Here is a 19,632-nt window from a genome sequence, read left to right on the forward strand (position 1 = left end):
GTCAAGAAAGTAACTTAATGATTTTAAAAGTAATATGAGTAAGAGATGTGATATTTTATCTTATAGGTTTTTACTATTCCCCTTATAGAAATATATGTCAAGCTTTGAATCCACTTTAGGTTTTATTTCATTGGTTCATGAACTTAAGCAAACTCTAATTAGGATTATTTGGCTAATGGGGTGAAGAAGTAAGGTTGAGTTGGTCACTTGGCTCATAGCTTGCCTTTTAATTCTAAACAAGAGTGGATGGTAATGCCATATAGATTTATATCTATGTAGGGTTTAGCACTAGAGTTTTTCTTATGTTCCTAATATCCTCTACCTCAAGTTCTTAGGGTTTATGATCACTACTCAATTTATAATGATCAAGGTTTGGCTTCCTAAGGATCTCTCATTAACTGGGTTCTCACTTCCATGATTAAGCATTGTCTTGTTCAACTAGGTATAATATCTCTCTTATAGTTTCTTGGTTGGCCATGGCTATGGTTGTCTCAATAGATTATATCCCAGGAGAATGCCTGAGATATTCTGTTAGGGTTCTATTCCAACAATGATGATATGATCATCTGGTATATGGATAGTTCTCTCCCTCACATTCAAGTGTTGCCTCAACTACTTGAGTGTAACACCATAGCTTGGGCTCTCTTATAGAGGAATGATTATTCTAGGGTTTATGGTGTACTCACAATATTTCAATAGGTATCTAGGCTAAGACTTCACTTGGCTATCTTGATTGAATTAATCTCCTCCTAACTTTATCAATTCATGGATATGGTATTATTCCATGTGATATTAGGTTATCTCACCACTCCAAGGGAAATGGTTTACAACCTAATACTTTAGTTCAAAGGTTGTCCTTTGTTCATTAATAGGTAAAGCTAGATTTAGAATAAATGGTCTCTCTCATATGGGAAGGCTTGAGTAATACTCTAGGGTTTCTCTTGAAGATAATGTTGTGTTCATATGGATATTTATATTCAAAATTTTCCTCAAGGTTTGTCATTGCTTCCCTAAATAAAATAGGACTCTCACCTCTTTAGGTTTGATGTAAAACTATTTGGAATAGAGAAGAATACATATATTTCTAGAGTTGATGTTCCATGTTTTAAGTGGAATCAATACCATGAGGTGTATGGTAGGATCATGGATTAGTTTTAAGATATGGAAAAGATAAGTGAAGAATGGTTTCTTCATTTTATTGTTACTTGATTTATCATTGAATTGGTGTTAATATGTTATGGCAAAGAATACCATGTTATGATCTTAAATAAGATCAAGTAGTTGATCCTTGCTTCATATGTTCTTGTGTTGGTTTTAATTCCAATTGATCTAACCCCTTAGATCAAATCATCTTTTCCCAAAACAAGGTTTTAACAAGGTCACATTGAGGTTTATAGCGCTTGACTTGATGAGCTACTTCAATTCGACCAAGGTCAAGTGAAACTTCAGTTACTGTGACTGTTTTACTTTAAAGCGCGAAAATTCCCCAGATTTTCTATGCATGAATGCAATGCACACATCTGTTTCCTTATATTTGTAACCCCAATACCTGGGATATTACACAAACCCTAAATATGCTAAGCTCAACTAAGTGTAACAATAACAACTAGAGCTAAGCAAGATAGGCACAAGATATATGTAGCACAAGTGATAGCAAGATATATGTACTTCAAGCACGATGACTATCACAAGGAAAGAGAGCTCGGATATAGAAATAACCGAGGTACGCGGAGACGAGGATGTATTCCCGTGTTCCCTTCCTTTGCAAGAAGGTACATCACGTTTGGAGGAGTGGAGGTCCACGAAGGATTCCCCGCGCCATGAAGGCTCACCCTATTCTCCGAACCACACCCACGAAGGATAATGGCCCTTTCCTTATGGTTAGCTTTTCCTCCGCTCCGGAGATGGCAAGCTCCACAACCACTTCACAAGCTCCACGAAGGAGAAGCCCGGACCTCTTCACAATCTTCTTAAAGAGATCACCGGAGCACCAACCGCCAAGCCAACTAGGAGGTCTCCCTCCAAGAGTAACAAGCTCACGGTCTCTCACTCGAACTAATCGTGGTGGAGAGCTCAACACTATGCAATGATGCAAAGCAAGAACACTAGAGGTGTTCAAGTCCTTCACACTTAAATCCCACCCAAGCAACAAATGCTACGATGAGATTGGAGAGGAAGAACAATGGGGAAAGTCAACAAAAGACTCCAAGATCTAGATCCCAAGAGTTCCCTTACTTAGAGGAGAAATGGATTGGTGGAGGTTGTAGATCTAGATCTCCTCTCTTAGATCCCTCAAGAATGAGCAAGAATCATGGGGGAGACAAGAGAGAGCAAGTTCTTCAAAGGCAACAATGAAGGAGAGAGAATGGAAGAACTAACTAAGCCCAAGGTGGAAGAAGGGCTATTTATAGCCCAAGAGCAGATGGGAAAAAAGAACTGTTAAAATCGCAAGAAAAATGGCCAGAAAAACGGCCCAGCCGGCCGACCGGATTTGAAGCTGAGGAGGCCGGTCGGCTATCCGGTCGGGCCGGCCCACTGGCCGGGCGGGGCAGCGCGCCACACTGAGCGGCAGAAAGGCCAGGGAGGCAGCGCGCAAGTGGGCCGCGTGGGGGCGAAGATGGCCCATCCGGTGTGGTGCCCGGCCAGGCCGGGGCGGACGCCGGGCAGGCCGGTTGCCTGCCGGCTCCTGGGCCGGATGGGGCTTGAAGGCCCACGGTATGCCGCCCGGCTGGCATGAGCGCCCGGGCCGGTCTCGGCCGGGTGGGCCGGCAGCTGGGCCGGTCGGCCGGCTGGCCCCTTCCCCCTTTTTTCTTTTTATTTTGCTTTCTCCTTTTCTTTAATAACAAATGCTCCCGAATTCCGATTCGAATGAAACCAATTTTGTTTGGAAGATAACAACAAATGCTATCCAATAGAAAGTGAAAACACACAAATCTGTAGGAGGGGTTTTTATCATGAATATAAAAGGTAGAACCTTATATCATGAATAACCTGTAAAATCACCCAACCTCGAAAACGCAATAGAAGATGCATGCGGATTCCGTTTTTGATGAACTTGGGCTTGTTGTAAAGCTAGCAACAAGCTCAAGAACCTCACACAGAGAAACACCAAGAAGCAATAGGGATATGCAAAGTATGCAAAGGATTGAGCTCCCTAAGACTATGTGATCAAGTTACCCAACCGAAAGCCCCTCTTGATAGTGCGGCTATCTATCCTATAATCCGGTCTCCCATCAACCACCTTGAGACCGGTAAAAGGAAAACCTATCAAGGCCATACCTTTGCCTTGCGCATCCCGCTTGATCTTGATGATAGCTCTTCAAGCTCCACTCAAGCCGGAATGCCTCACTTGATCATCGTTGCTTCGTGAAGACTCACAAATGCTCCCCCATACACCATGATGGGAAAGCTACATTGATGCACATCTTCACATGTCCAATATAACCAAATGGACGGCAAGCTTCAAGCATGTGATCCACTTGAGATGCTCATCTTGAACTTGCCTGACTCAACCTTGTATCTTCTCATACTCTATCATACTATCTTGAGATGTATAAAGAATTCTTCACTTGAAATCAAGCTCTCAAGATCTTGATCATCCATAGCTTATCACATAAGATAGAGTATGGTTAATATTGAGTTCCACATAAGAACTCCTTTTCCATTTCTTCTTCTTGATCATATCACATATAGATCTTCAAATCGATGATCTTGATGCCAATACACAAGGTGTATCTTTATCTTCATGGCATCCATACTTGAATCCAACACATGGAATACAAGTAGTACCTATGGAATATTCCTTCATATAAACTCAATGAAAACATTAGTCCATAGGGGTTATCATTACTTACCAAAACCACACATAGGGGCAATATACCCTTACAACACGGCAGACATCACACAAATCTGAGTTGCAAATAAGCAACCTCCAATTCAGCAGTCGTGTCTTGCCAAATCAGATAGACAACAAAGGGATTGCAACTCTAGCAGTCCCTTTCTACGCACTTCATACTGCAAACACAAGAGAAGGGATCAATCAAAAGGAGCAGCTTTAAGCCTTCAACACGGTTTTCTTCAGTAAAAAAACATGGTCTTCTCCTCGCACACGCGGGCATGGTCCGGGCATCCGGCCATGGCAGTACCAGGACGCCCACATACACGGCCTCCTCCGGGCGCGAATCTGGTGCCGGAGGGGTTGTTCTTTTTTGTATCGTCTTCGATTGGAATCGAACCCAGAAGTTTAGTGCTGTAAGAAATTGAACCTGAGAATACTACTTGCTGCAGTTTGAGGATTGACGTGAGGAGCACATCGGCGGGGGAGGTGAAATGAGTCATCCTAACTCCTCGGCGCTGAGCGTGATCTGGGGGCCAGCAACAGAGGCGGGGGCGTCGCGGCCGCGCGGCGGCTGCGGAAGGCGTGTGGTGGCATCGGCAGCACACAGGAGGCGAGGCGAGTTTCTGCACCGTAGGTCATCCATAGCGAGGCAGGTTGAATTGAAAAAAACGAAGCGGTATGTAGCTTAGGAGTGGCATAGCGGGTAATTGTTTACAACTTCATGCCCAATTTTAAAACGGACGAAGAAAAAGGGAAAATCTTACTTCCTTTATTAGTAGGTATAGGAAATTTGCCCGTGCGTTGCTACGGGTTTCTCTATATTATTAGATAAAAAATTATATTATATTGGATAAAAAATTGTGAGCAATATATCGACAAATAATTTATGAGCTTATTCTTGCAGAAATGAAGGAATCCATAGTAATTGATGAAAAAATACTGAGGAATTAAAGTTAGATCTAGTCTATGGCCAAATGAATGAACCACGAGGAGGCTCGTATGACACTTGGTTTAACTGCCCTAATTATGGCAGAATATTTCCGAGATTTTTATAAACAAGACGTGCTTTTATTATTTGAGCAAAGTGTAGGCAAACAAATATAAATATGCAGTAAGGTCTATTGGACCTTTATCCATTTAATTTCTAATAACCTATCACTTAGCTCAATACAATGCTACATTAGCGTTAATTTGTAATTCTCATATCCATACAAAAGCATTGTAGGAAATATGTATTGCGAAATATAATTGTATTTTGGTATAAAAAACATGCCATTTAGTACAATAGACTGTTTCCAAAAAAACTAAAAAAGAAACTTTTTGTAGTTTTTTTCCTAACACTGTTCTAATGCAGTTCCAAAGAGGAATAGCATTACAGTACTGGAAGGCAAGATTACACTTGTTTTACACACATCGCAAAATAGAGATGAATACCTACTATCGCTAGTTGCCCAGGAAGTTTAAGAATTTAATACTACACAAATTTGAAGGATATACAAGCCGGTGGTTCTCACGGGAATAGGTCTATGTGGTATGCGTACAAAGGAAACACAATCTAGCCAACTCTCAAGCAGAACATTCTTGCTACTTCTGATGAGCTACAACTATATGCGACCTGCAAGGAAGAAGCTTTGGACGGCCAGCAAGGTTTACGACACCATAAACTACACGTAACAGAAATTTAACTTTCTGGAACAGAGAGCCCGGGGCTACAAGATTTTAATCTTCAGTTGAAACCGCCAGTTTCAGCAACGTACAGTGAGTACGAGGGAACATAACCCTGCTTCCATGGAGGAAAGAACCCGACGATAGCGTGGGATGATACTGGATAGGAGGCGTGGGTGGATTCCCGGTCCATAGCTGCACACGACGGGGGCAGCTTCTCCCCGTCCTCTGCGCAACCCATGTCTACCTCCTCAGCTCCCCACCTCCTTCATGGCTCCGCAACAAGCCCTCCGCATCCCTCCAATACATCAGCGTTGAAATAGGTACTCCAACTTCCAAGCAGAGTCAGCGTTCATATCAGCCTACAGATAGAGCCGTCATCCGATGCTTTGTCTGCTCTAGCGATTTGGCAGCGGTTTACGACATGCGTCTGAACCGCACCCGGTCCAGCACAACGCGCGCAAGCCGGACGCCTTCGCTGAGATCCCACAAACCACTAATCTCCACGGTCAACACCCACATCTTGGCGGGCATCGAGCTCGGCTGACTTTCGCCACCGTCGAGGGGCTCCTCGACATGCTGGTTGCACTCACCGCCATCTAGTTGCCGGAAGAACGTTATCGCGGCGTCGCAGAGCGCCTCCTTTGGCGCCGCCGGACGCTTCGCATTGCAGGCTTCACAAGGGAAGCTCTGTCCATCCGGTACTTCCGTTGCCGACGGAAAGCTTCATCTCGATCGGATCAACAAAATAAAGAGAAACCCTCACAAGTCGCCGACGAAGATTGTGCTGGTACATCAAGTAGGCGAACCGTTTATATGGGGCAATCGTGCGTGCACGTCCACCTGAACTGAAAACCGGACCGGATACAATGTGTCCCCGTAAACGTTTTGAGCTCAGGTTTCTTTGCGGGGAGAGCCAGATTGATTGCAGCGTATGACATCGAGACTCCTTCGTCTTATTCTTCCAGCGCAAGATGGTGACTGCTAGTCGATTGTATCCATGTTTGTTCGTATTGGGAAGAAGCAGCATCGCGCGCGGAGATGACTGAAAAACCGGACGACACCGTGATCGGCTGGGCCATGGACTTACGGGTAAGGGACGTGCGGTGGCCCAAAATAATACTATAATTTCGAGGGAAAAAAAAGAAAAAATAGACGGACCAACAAGAAACCTTATTTTCTTTATTATTAGGTATAGATAGAGTACAACTCAGTCTAGCACGTTATAATACTGGATGTTTGGATAGAAGGGTGCTGCCTTGATTTATGGTACACATCTACAGGAACATAGGTGAAGAACTGAACAATAGTAGCTCCCATTACATTTGCCGGCGAGCTAGTAAACAGGGTCACGATTTGAAAAATACAACTTCGACCCTTACAAAAGCACTTTCCATGGTCAACCAGGCACAAAAGCACTTACTCACAATGCATCACTGTTTTCATTGAGACGATGGATTTTGCGCATGAAGATCATGGAACATGATGTGTGGAGAAAAAGGCTATTCCGACAGCAAGGTCGATCGATGCTAGTTTTCGTCGACAAGAGGGATGAGTCGACTACATAATGGTTTTGCGACAACGATCTGAACATCCCCATATTCACCAATAAGGATAACCACCTTCTCGCAGTAAGAGGCTACGACTCACTATTTACCGAACCCTTTCGGTCTCCTCCTCCGGATTTACAACAACGGATACATAATTTGTATGATTTGATTGGGGAGAAGATGGATACATAGCTTGCCATGGGCCTTTACGGTCAGAAAACTCCATATCGCAGGAAACGTACTGTAGAGAAATTTGGCTATCTCCAATGTCTCACAATATAATATACGGAGTAAGTTGGTATGAGAACATTACTAAGGTGTCACTCTGAGATAACACGAGATGCTTTTATATATGTTGGGAACTTGGGATGGGTTAAGTCATCTAGGTCCTGCCTTGTCATGCACTTGGTAATGGTTTCTCATAATATCTCATTCACGAATCACGAGTTGTTGTAAGATTCCTGCTTTTGCACTAAGCACGTACAGCCTGTGTGATTCCGTCCTTGCATAAATATGTGGCTCTCGTTTACATTTCTTAAATCACATGTGCAATTCTTTACTTTTCTAAAATATATATGTTTCCTTTTTTATGTCAATAGATTATCCAAATCCAGAATCACCTTTCTGTGCCCATAACAGGACTCCTTTAATCTTCAAATGGATTTTATTTTTCCAAAAAATCAATGGGGAACTAGATGAATGTAGAGTGTAGACTCTTCTCAATTCTTTATTATTAAGCACAACTCAGTCTAGCACGTTCAAAATTAAAATGCCTTGACAAGGCATTGCGGCTCAAATTAAAATTATGGGAGAACCTTCGTCGGTATTTACATGTCTATGGTTCATTATCTATCTTTGGTTGTCTTCAGAAAATTACAAAATTATATTCTGGAAGAAGAAAAAATTTGAAGACCTAGAAGATTTGTTGATATCTTTTAGACTTTATTTTATAATCGTTGGAGTCAGCTTGTATATCTCTACCATGTAGTATTTATTACAATGAATATATGTGGTATTGATTGTAGAAAAAAAAAAGTCCAAACTAGGCGACGACCTGAACCCTCAGTTTAGGGATAGTCAATTTTTTCTCCAGAATTTGGGATGAGCTGCGTACGGGTATGCCCATCGATAGAAAGAGTGACATAACTAATCAATAATACTCCCATTAGATTTAACGGCGAGATTGTAAACAAGGCCATGTTTTGAAAAATGCAATTACGACCCACACAAAAGCACTTTCCATTGGCCTTTCTATGGTCAACCAGGCACAAAAGCACTCACTCGCAATGTATCACTGTTTTCACTGGAAATATGGATTACGCATAAAGATCACGGAACATGATGTGTGAAGAAAAATTTTACTCCCTCTATCTTGGTTTATAAGCTTGCGCATATTTTTAGATCCTAAATTTGAGCATAATAATACAAGATATACATTACATATCTTGTATGAGTCCTCCGGTGCTTTCCACAAGTTTTTTTTGCACGACTTTTAAAGAAAAGAGCAAAGGGTATGATTAGAAGTGTTAAGCTTCATGCACTAGCCACTTGAACCAAAAGTCTAAACTGATAGAAAGGGCTAGGTAATCCACATATACATTTCACAACACCTCCACTCGCGTGTGACGGAGGTTGGGTGGTTAGGAGGGTGGTTGTACCCCCAGCCCACCAGAGTTCAAACCCCAGGTTTGACATCTGTGTGTCTCATAAAGGCGGAATATTCATTCAGTGGGAGGCGACGTTCCCGTCGATAGCGAGGCGCCTGTGGTGACTTCGTCAATTTCAAGATCCAATCCGCTAGCTCAGTCTTCCGGAGGTGCTCATAGGGGTAGGGAGTGCGTGTGTGCGTTCATAGGGGTGAGTGTATGCGCGTGTATGTGAGCGTCTGCGTTTGTACTGTGTTTCTCAAAAAAAAAAAAAAAATTCAACACGTGAAAGAAAAAGAGCACACCGAAACAGGCTATCAGCGGTGGCTAAAGAGGGGGGCAACAACAATTTTTAGGCTTAATTGCGAAAACCATGTGAAAGCCAGGATTTGAACTAGAGATCTGGGGCTCAGATACCATGTTAAGCTTCATGCAGTAGCCACTTGAAACAAAAATCCAAACTGATGGAAAGAGCTAGATAATCCACATATACATTTCACAACTCGCTGCAAACCAAAGTTTTACGGCTGTTGCCGGCGGCCAGACGCGGATGAGATAAACTTGCCGTCGCCCGCGGCCGAACGCGGAGGAGATGAACTTAATTTCGCATCCTTGCCTGTCTAGACCTGTTCGACCCCTCGCGGCCATGACGTTCACGTCCTGACGACGAGAAGGACAGCAAGAGCGACCACCGCCTCGGACAAAGATTGTCGTGGCTTCTCCCGTTCCGATTAAGAGAAACAAATGTATGCAGATCAGCCGCATTACCCTGACTGAGTTCATCTCCTTCAAGTCCGGCCGCTGGCAACCGCCGTGATTTTTTGGCAGCCATAAAATACTCGTGCCTCATGGGTAGTTGCAAATGCAGTTTCGGTCTGGCTCTTGTGAGGATAAGCAGGTGGATTAGCTCTTGTAATCACAGCTTTTGAGAAGTCGTGCAAACTTTCTTTTGGAAAGCACCGAAGCATTCGTCAATATATATCATTAGAAAATTCAGATGTTTTACTTCTAATAATATCATAACTTATGTGTCGTATAATTATTATTATATTAATCAAATTGACAACCTAAAAATACACACAAGCCCTATAAACTGGAGCAGAGGTAGTATTCTAACAACAAGGTGGATCAATCCAGATTCCCGACGGTGGGTGGGACGACTCCACTAGACTACGGTTTTGCGACAACGATATGAACATCCCCATGTTCACTAATAAAAATAACCACCTTTTCATAGTAAGGGGCTACAACTCACTGTTTACCGAACTCTTTCGGTCTCCTCCTCCGGATTTAATCACCAGTGGACAGAAGATGGATACATAGCTTGCTATGGGCCTTTACGGTCAGAAAACACCATATGGCAGGAAACATACTGTACACAAATTTGGCTATCTCCAATGTCTCACAATATAATATAAGTTGGTATGAGAACATTATTAAGATATCTAACACGAGATCCTTTTATATATGTTGGGAACTAGGCCATGCCTTGTTGCTATGCACTTGTAATGGTTTCTCATATCTCATTCATGAATCATGAGTTGCTGTACGATTCCTGCTTTTGCACTAAGCACATACAGCCTGTGTGATTCCGTCCTTGCATAAATATGTGGCTCTTGTTTACATTTCTGAAATCACATGTACAATTCTTTACTTTTCTGAAATATATGTTTCCTTTTTTTATGTCAATAGATTATCCAGAGTTCCGAATCACCTTTTTGTGCACATATCAGGACTCCTTTAATCTTCAAAGGGATTTATTTTTCCAAATAAATCAATAGGGAACTAGATGAATGTAGAGTGTAGACTCTTTTCAATTCTTTATTATTAAGGCTGGTTATAGTGGTAAGTATCATGTAGTAGTATCATGCATATAATACTACTACATGATATTATCTCAATAGTGGAGTAGTATCATAGCCATGAATATTTATTGGTTTTTAGAATCTCAATAAAAATTGGTGTACTAAAAATTGGAGTACAAAGATTTGTTTAGCATTTACTTTTCTTATTGTTTGCGCTATGATACAGTATCTACCTATGTTACTTTAATCATCTCTCTTCTTAATTAGCCGCCATATCAGCATTTTTGTGAGACACGATACTAGCTATGATACTAGCACTATGGCTAGCCTAAGCACAACTCAGTCTAGCACACTTTTTTATAATAAAAAATACGTTCTGATACTGGATAGAAGGGCACTGGTTTGACTCATAAAGTCTCCACGAACATAGGCCACGAAATCAAACGGCAACAACTTCCAGTACATTTGCCGTCAAAACAGGCAATTTCAGGGCAGAAGCACCAAAGATTCAGCTCATAATTCAATGTCAAAACGTACAATTACACCCAGAAAAGTCAGCGCCCGTTTGCAATAAACAAATAAGATGGGCATTCTGTTCCTCTTGCCACATAACACTAACAAATCCACCACACAACACTACATGTGTTTAAGCTGTTTCTCTACCAGGTGTTCACCAGCACATGCCACCATGTACAGTCAACAGATGTGATTTGTCAAGGTACCTGGGTTTGCATCCGGAACCCGGAACTCACAGTTGCAGGTCAAGTAAGCACGGTGGCTAATGTAACCTCTAGCAGACATCTCATGGAACCAGGGTCATTACAGCTTCTTCCTTCCTACATCTGTGTCTAGAAACATCTCAACCTGTCAACAGCAGAAATGACATTCTGCGTCATGACACCTAAATTAACTGGAAAACAAATTGAATGATACTGCAATTTTCTCCAAAAACAAAATAGAGATCGGTACCTCAAATCCCTTCTGATGTCTGCAGATTAGTTCCATTGCTGTCATCCACTAGCATTCCCCTGTGAAAGAGTTTGTCACGACTCGTAAAGAGAGGGAGAGAGGGGGAGCGAGGGGGAGCGAGAGCAGGGGAGGGAGATCGTACTGTTCTTTAGCTTCAAGTTTAAGCTGATCAATCTGATTCTGCAGATCAACACAGGCAGCTTGAATAGCTATATTTTTCTGGCACAGTTCCTGCCATTCTACTGTCAATGCATGGAGTTGCCCACCAGTGTTTTGCTGATCCAAAATAATAATAATCAGTTAACTGCAAAGTACACGCATATTGGTACAAATTTAGGACAAGAGATCAACAATTTGCTACCTGATGAAATTTCCTCTCACGGTTGACGGTTTCTATTTTTTCGTTGTATTCCAAAGCCATCTTTTGCATCCTGCAGAGTATCAGATTACCACAGTGAGTCATAGCTGGTGATCAACTTTTTGAAAAGCTGGCATGCATGCCCAATAATAAAGCATGTACAAGCAAGTGCTTGCACTAACACTGATGCATCACACAGGTGAGACCGGCCTACAGAAATATTGGTTTCTAGTCACCTTCGACATAGGACAGTACTGATAAGTGATAACGCAGACACTAAACTGAACCATGTCAAACGAAATTCAAGGAAAATAGGACGATATGCACAGCACTGAAATCAAAGTGATACAACACTGTCAAGGACATTGGTGAGAACAAATTACCTAGACAAAACCGATTCCATTTTCCTGTTCTGGAGCTTCCAAACCTCAACACCGTGCTTCAGCATAAGCTCCAGATTCTCAATCCTGTAATACTAACTTCATTTCAAAAAAGGATAAAAGAAGTATGTTTGAAAGCAATAGCACATGATAACTTGATAAGAACCATATGCATATGGTGAAACAAAGAGACAGCAATTCCTAAATAAAATGCATAGCACAACTGAAGCTAAGACATTCAAAGACTTCTATATAACACTTAAAACCACTAAACTAAAACTGGAGCATGAATTGTTAACAGTATGGTTATTATGGTATGTCTATACTCTATACAACTAGAGCACTGTGCTACCTTCCATTCTATAAATAGTATATATATGAAAGAATTAGCTCTTACATAGCAACAATATTTTGCTTGTCATTTCAAACAAACTGGAGAACACTTTGTTAATAGTTTTGCCTTTTGAATCAAATTCTTATTTGAACATATTATAACCTGTATTTTTTACAGCATAGATAGCTTACAAGATATTATAGTAATGGAAAACTTTGGTGATAACTAATTACTAAAAAAATGGTCAGCAGGGCATGATACAACAAGATGTTGATCAACGTAATCCTGTAATATTCTAATGCAGCTAAGTGCAATATACTGCTTGAACTTCACAGTACAATTCTAATTCAATGCCCAGTGTGTTTAGCTTATTATTAGTAAATGACATTTGTATGGGGAAAGGTTCCATGAATATCCCGAGCACATCACTAAAAAAATCATTACAGGAGCTCATTTGCTTTATGACTTCACAAATACACAACATTCATATTCATAAACTGAAACTGTTATAAACAAGCTGCCTTAGAAGGCCACTTAGAGCTGCCAATCAGCTAATTGTCTATCTTCTCTATAGAAATGTTGATTCACAACACGTGATTATTCAAAATGCACCACCTTACCTTATAATTTGATGCTGCAGTTGGCTCTGAGCATTCCGTAGAGCCTGCCTCCAAGCAGCAACATCATTCCTCTTGTTCGCTGGGGGTGGCTCCAAACCATAGCGGGACATCTCTATGGTAGCAGGTGGCTTGCCTGCTCTAACACGTTCATACTCTTTCGCAAGCATAGGATGATCCTAAAACAAAAACAATTGCTAAATGAGAACCTGGCAGCTTTTACATCGACAAATAAAAAATCTAAATAATTAAAACATGTGAGTCTTAAGTCTCCAGTTATACATTATTGACATAATCTTTCACAAGAAAAGTAATGATCATTTAATAGATCCGCATATGTACATAGAAAATGTGCAACAGATTTACAGTTTATAAACACATGTAGGTGTTAAGTGCCATCATATATGCAACTTATGCACGGGATGTGGCTTAATTGACACATATGAAACACTTAACAAGTTAGCGTTCAACTGCTACCAGAGATCCAAGTGCTGCAAATTATGAATAAATTTTTGTGTCAGCGCCTAACGGCCTAGCTACCTAAACTAATCATTAGTTGTGTTCATCAAAGGAAAATCAGAACTGGTCCAAAATATATGTAGTTCAGAGCTGGTTTTGGTTTGCAAATACTTCCTGCTGTTTTTAGGCAACATGTCCAACAAACTGTGTTTTAATTGCTTGCTGGCAGTGGCATTACAGAGTCACGCACACAATTAACAGACGACAAGCTAGGCTTGAACACTTTTAGTTTGGGTCCTTTAGTAATGGCACCATGGCAGTTACCCTTTTCAGGTGATCAGCTGAACCTGATTTTTTTTTTTGCTCTGTTATCTTAACTTGATGATAGTGAAATCGCTCATTTTGAGGGATATGGCAAAAAGTAAAAAAAAAAATGGTATGAAGTATGTACATGTTATGTTCTATGTGAATGAAACTAAAAAACATCTATTTTCAACAGTAAAAAAAAACTGTTCATTTCAAGGTGAGAATGTCCTTCCAATCTAACTGTAGTTCAACTAGTACGTATAAGTTTTTCTGAAATAAATCCATCAGAGTATGCCCCATGTTATTGATATTAGCATATTTTTCTAAGGTAGTGTGGTCAACATCGGTGCGGATTACCTAAGTATAGCTTCACACATACAGAACAAGGACTAAGCTAATGTATCAGCTTTTGGTATGGTTTTCACAATATACACATTTCTGTAACAGCATGTTCCATTAAGCAAATCAATATTGGCCTTCAGAGGAACATTACAACCATGGATTGCGAGTCGAAAGACTAGTCGAGACTAGTCGACGACTAGTCTACGAGTCGCATTTGCAAGGTCGACTCGGCCAGTCGACTCGACTCATTTGATGGGTCGATCGACTAGTCTTGACTAGTCTCGACTAGTCCAGGTTTGTGAGTCAGTCGACTTAAAAAATGACCCCACATGTTATAATTTTTTCCATTCTTTCCTCCCATTCCCATTTTCCCCCGTGTTCCCCCGTGAAACCAAGATCGAGAGACAGTTTCCCCGCTCAAACCCAAAAGCCAAAACACATCTTGGTGTTCTCTCCCTTGGCCGCCGCCTCTGCAAGAACCTGCCGGCCATTGGAAGGAATTGCCCAGGTTTTCCCCCACTCCCCTGTCCCCAACCTGTAGGCTGCTGGTTCATGGACAAGAGGAAGGCTTTGGCCATTGGAAGGAATTGCCCAGGTTTTCCCCCGCTCCTCTATCCCTAGCCTTATATTCTATCCTACATTAAACACATTAGTAATTTAGTGTTAAACATGAGTCTTGCTGAGTCGAGACTAGTCTTGACTAGTCTCTGAGTCGCTGCCCCAGAACGACCCGTCGACTCGTCGACTCGCAATCCTTGATTACAACCTAAGAAGGCATCAATCTTTTACTGGATGGCGTACTGCTTGCAGCGCATTTGTGGTAAAAAAATACTTTGTTTGCTTCTGCGGAGTTAAAGGCACAGGATATTCAATGGCTGCAACAATATTTTAAGTAGTGTTACCCTTTTCCTCCAGACATTACAATTCATCGTCTGTGGTAAGATTAGGTTAAAGGCACGGGATATTCAATGGCTTCTTTCTATAGAAGTTTACTAGTGAAAGTATGCAACAACAGAAACTAATAATATCAACAACAATTTTGATGGTATCAAAATTAAACTATCCATGCAGTATGCATCTTTTGCTGTCGTTGAAATTAACAACACTAAGAAAGCTGCCTAGATCTAATGAATTTGTGTAAAGAATGAACTTGTTTTTCTGTATTGTTTGAATGAGGATTGCTGTTGAATTTTCGACCCCGGTGGAGGCTTGCCACGTGTTTAGCTACTAAGTTCATTTGTTTCTCATTCAGTAGTAATTACTTGTTCTTGAAACCATGTCCTTTCAATTGCATTGAAAATTTGAAATAGATTTTGTAACACTAGCAGAGTGATTGGTTGGATGAAAACAAAAGGTACTCATGTTCATGAGCTGACGAATAACCTCCATTCCTTCAGAAATAAACATCAGCCATAGATCGAACCAACATCACCCATAGAGCTGACAAAGGTACTCCTAATTGCATGCTTAATCCACGAAAGAGCTATTTCATAGCTAAAAATATAATGTTGTAGATATATTTGTGCAAAACAACCCTAGACTTTAGTACACTATACCGAAACTTGAGAAGCTAGAACGAAAAGGAAAAACAAATAAAACCTGGATTCTTTTTATTTAGGTATACAACTATAAACCCTGGGCTCCAATTGTCTCCTCTTTAGAACTCTCTAAACGCGGATCAGAGAATAAACATGGGGGTCGAGCAGCTAATCGGGTCCTAAAAAGATATACAGAGGGCTCACCTGGAATCCGGCTGAGGGTACAGGGGGGAGGTCGCGGAGGAAGTCGGCTGGCTTCCGGTGCGCTCGGCGCATCTCCTCGTCAACGAGGCGGTCTACCTCGCGCTTCACCGCCGGGTCGCCATAGTCGCCGTCGATGTAGGGCAGCGCGTCGACCGTCTCCGCGTCCGGCGGCGCGCGCCACGGCACCCCCGCCGCCTCGGCCGGTGGAGCCTCCAGCATGAGCACCTCCCTCGACGCCATCACGGCGGCCGGTCGCGCAGAAGCAGGCGAGAGAGAGAGAGGGCGCGGGTAGGTTAGGGTGTCGCGCGGCGCGGCGCGGCGCGGAGCAGAGCAGTGGAGGAAGAAGAAGCTCAGGGCGGGCCGCTTGCGCTTAGGGCTTCAGTAATGTAATGATCTGATCCGTTCACGCATCGGTACAGGCCTTGGGCTTTTTGGACACAAGAATTAACAAAATCGAACTACTCAGTATTTAATTAGGGAGACCTATCGGCTACACGAAAGTCAGATATGAAGGCAGTGTAGTATAAGTTAGAGTAAATTACACCCGAAGTCCACCATCTTGCACCCAATGTGATAGTTTGGTCCACCATCTTGCAAATCGTGAGACCGCCGTCCACAAACTTGTCATTTGCGTGATGGTTTGGTCCCGACCAATCGAGGAGGCGACGCGTGGACGCCAGGTGGTTCTTGTCGCTCGTGCACGGTTTTGCTAATGCCCCCCTGGGAAATTGCTGTAGCGTGTTTTGGTCCATCCCCTGTTGCTTCTCTGTTTCGTCCCCAACCAAGCTAGGTCGTAGACGGCGACGGCGGCGGCGATTTGGACGGCGACGGCGACGTAGTGGCCGGGCGACGGCGACAGCGGAGGCCGGGCGAGGGAGCGCTTGGAGGCTGAGCGGGGGAGTGTTGTCCGCAAGGTCACCGGAGGCGATGGCGCCGAAAGGGCGCGTCGGCCGTCGATGCACGGCGGTAGCGGTGGAGGAAGCACGTGGGCGGAGGAGGAGTGGAAGGAGACCTCCGTCGTGTACTACCAGGCATCACCGAGGAGGACGTCGTCGAGCACAAGGACTACCAGGCATCAGCAGGTAATTTCTCTCTATTCGCCGTGTACTACCAGGCATTGCTCTGTTTTGGGCACCTTGCAATTTATGTCACTTGTTGTCTGAAAATGTAGAGAAAATTGCTCTTTTGTAGGATAAAATAGAAGATGTAAACCAGGTGCATCATAGAAGATTGAATGTGAGGGAAATTGAGGAAGAAAATATGCTCCTTTTAATGAGATTGAATGAATTAGAGGATGAAGTAAGGAAGAGGAAGACAGAGAAGAAGGCTATGCAAATAGAACATAGGGAGGAGCTTAGAAATAGAGATAGGAGAGCGTTCTTGTTTCTCATAATTGTAGCTAGTTGTGTAGCCTTGTATGTTCTTTCTGCTTTGATGAGGGGCTTTCATTGAGTCAACTTGTACTGTTTATATGATGAAATAAAATTTCCTTGAGGTTGGTCGCTTCTTGAAATGGCATTGTTCATCTCATTGTTTGTTCAGTACATAAATGAAGCAATATCATATGCATTGTTCGAGTAAATAACCAGAAAACAAATTCATCTCATGGTTTGTTCAGTACATAAATGAAGCAATGCCATATGCATTGTTCAGTAAATAACCATAAAACAAGTTCATCTCATGCATTGTTCAGTACATAAATGAAGCAATGTGCTGCTAGTTGTCAGCTGTGGATGGTGCATTTTGACTCAAAGGCATCTCATGTGCATTGTCATCTGCACTGATTTGTTCATTCAAGTCTGGAAATGCATTGAGGTCAATCCTGTCATCACCAAAACACATGTAATACACACTGCCAGGGCCTGTTGCATAGCCTCTTCTTGATCTTCCTCTGGCAACTTGGTGTGCAGATCCACTTGTGCTTGCTTCAGCTGATCTTTTTCTGGTAGATCTCCCCCTTCCTCTCCCTCTTTGTTCATCAGTTGACGTTCCCCTTCCCCTTGTTGCTCTTCCTGTGTTAGTACTTCTCCCCCTTCCTCTTCCTCTTTCTGAATCAGTTGATGCACCCCTTCCCCTTGTTGCAGTTGCTGCTCTTCCTCTTCTTGTTGCTGTAGTTAAATTGTGCCTTCCTACAGGGATGCTTTCTCTAGCTTCTACCACAAAATCACTCTCTGGTAGTGGTTGTTGCACTCTAGCAGGTGGTACATTGTTTGCTGCCTGCATTTTCCATTTTACAGTTAATTAACTGTCATGAATTATTCACTGGAGACAGTTGCAGAAAATTAAATTGTATACCTCTTGGCCCATCATGTACACCATGTTATCCAGTGTATTGGAAGGGTCTAGTCGTGGGTCAGGTGCTTGGGGGAATATGCTCTGCAGAGATTAAGACAAAATGGTAAGAGGTTGCCTTTGCCATAAAAAGCATAAAAAGCATGCAAGGCCAACCTGCTGAATGACTATGCAATGACAACCAAATGAATGACCATGCAATGACACAAGGGTGATTTTAAATTGAAGTGAATCTCCTGCCAGTGTTACTGTTAACTTGTGAATTTGGTTGTTTTCTACCTAGCTAGTTTCCATATAAATAGCACCTGCTTCTGTATTGTTAGCAAGAGAAGCAATGGATACAACAGAAGACATAGTGTACCATAGGAGAAGGTCGACTGGTAGCAGTACACAACCTGGAGACATAGTCTACCATAGGAGAAGTGCTAGGGAGTGGGAGTTGGCACATGCTAGGACTAGAAGTGCTAGGGAGCAGGAAGCTATTGTTGCTTTGGAGCAGCTTGGTGAGTGTGTGGTCAGAACACAAGTCATGGCTTTGCCAACTCCTAGCTTTCCAGGTCAAATTAGAAGGGCTTGTCGACCTGAACAGCCAGAAATGTCTGAGCTGCCAAGAAGAGTGCATGGCATGCATCCTAGGGATGCAAGGAACCAGAACATTTATTCAGGTGAATTCCCTCCACTTGAACAACTGGAGAGGGCACTGGATGGGCAGTACCTGCATGCACTTGTTCCTCCAACAATAGAAAAGGAAGTTACTGCTTCCATTGTGCTTTGCAAGGTGAGGAAGGCAGTGAAGAAATGGTTCAGGAAGGTCAAGAAGGCAGGGAAGAAGTAGACTGTAGGTTGTAGAAGCATGTGTTATGCAATGTGTTCTGTAATGAGTTCTTCTGTAATTGGGTTATGCAATAAAGTGTGTTGTTGTTCCTAACCTGAATAATTTCTGGGATGTCATAGTCTTCATCTTCCTGGATAATTCCATCCTGTTGTTGTTGCACTTGATCTTGCACAAATTTCAGGTGCCCTCTCTTGTTGTGATCAGCTTTCCCACAAACAGAGCAATGGATTGTCACACCAGCTTTGGTAAATACTTTTACTCCTTTTTTCATCTTCTCTTCTGGTGCTTGTCTTCTGTTTTTCTTGGGTCTACCCATAACCTTTGTGAACAGAGGTGGATGCACAACTGGTGCACTGACTTTTTCCCAGAATACTCTTCCTCTAAGTGGGACCAAGTTGAAGCTATATGCTCTCTTGTATGTATCAACAGTGTAACAACTGTGCACAAGAGATTCAGGATTTTTCCTATCTGTTCTGCAACAAGCAATGGCATGA

General features: G+C 42.5%; 1 protein-coding gene across 1 annotated transcript; it reads right to left on the reverse strand.

The window, feature by feature from the left end:
* Positions 1-11,132: 11,132 nt before the first annotated feature.
* LOC124663745 (pre-mRNA-splicing factor SPF27 homolog) lies at positions 11,133-18,330 on the reverse strand. The gene is made up of 9 exons (XM_047201415.1): positions 18,307-18,330; positions 18,137-18,228; positions 16,012-16,387; positions 13,166-13,341; positions 12,215-12,298; positions 11,835-11,904; positions 11,616-11,749; positions 11,474-11,532; positions 11,133-11,368 (listed from the first exon to the last, which is right to left on the reverse strand). Exons 1-8 carry the CDS (start codon positions 18,328-18,330, stop codon positions 11,475-11,477), a joined length of 1,014 nt encoding a protein of 337 aa, XP_047057371.1. The 3' UTR covers positions 11,133-11,368; position 11,474.
* Positions 18,331-19,632: the final 1,302 nt, after the last annotated feature.

This window comes from Lolium rigidum, chromosome 6, assembly GCF_022539505.1.
Source record: "Lolium rigidum isolate FL_2022 chromosome 6, APGP_CSIRO_Lrig_0.1, whole genome shotgun sequence".
Taxonomy (NCBI): domain Eukaryota; kingdom Viridiplantae; phylum Streptophyta; class Magnoliopsida; order Poales; family Poaceae; genus Lolium; species Lolium rigidum.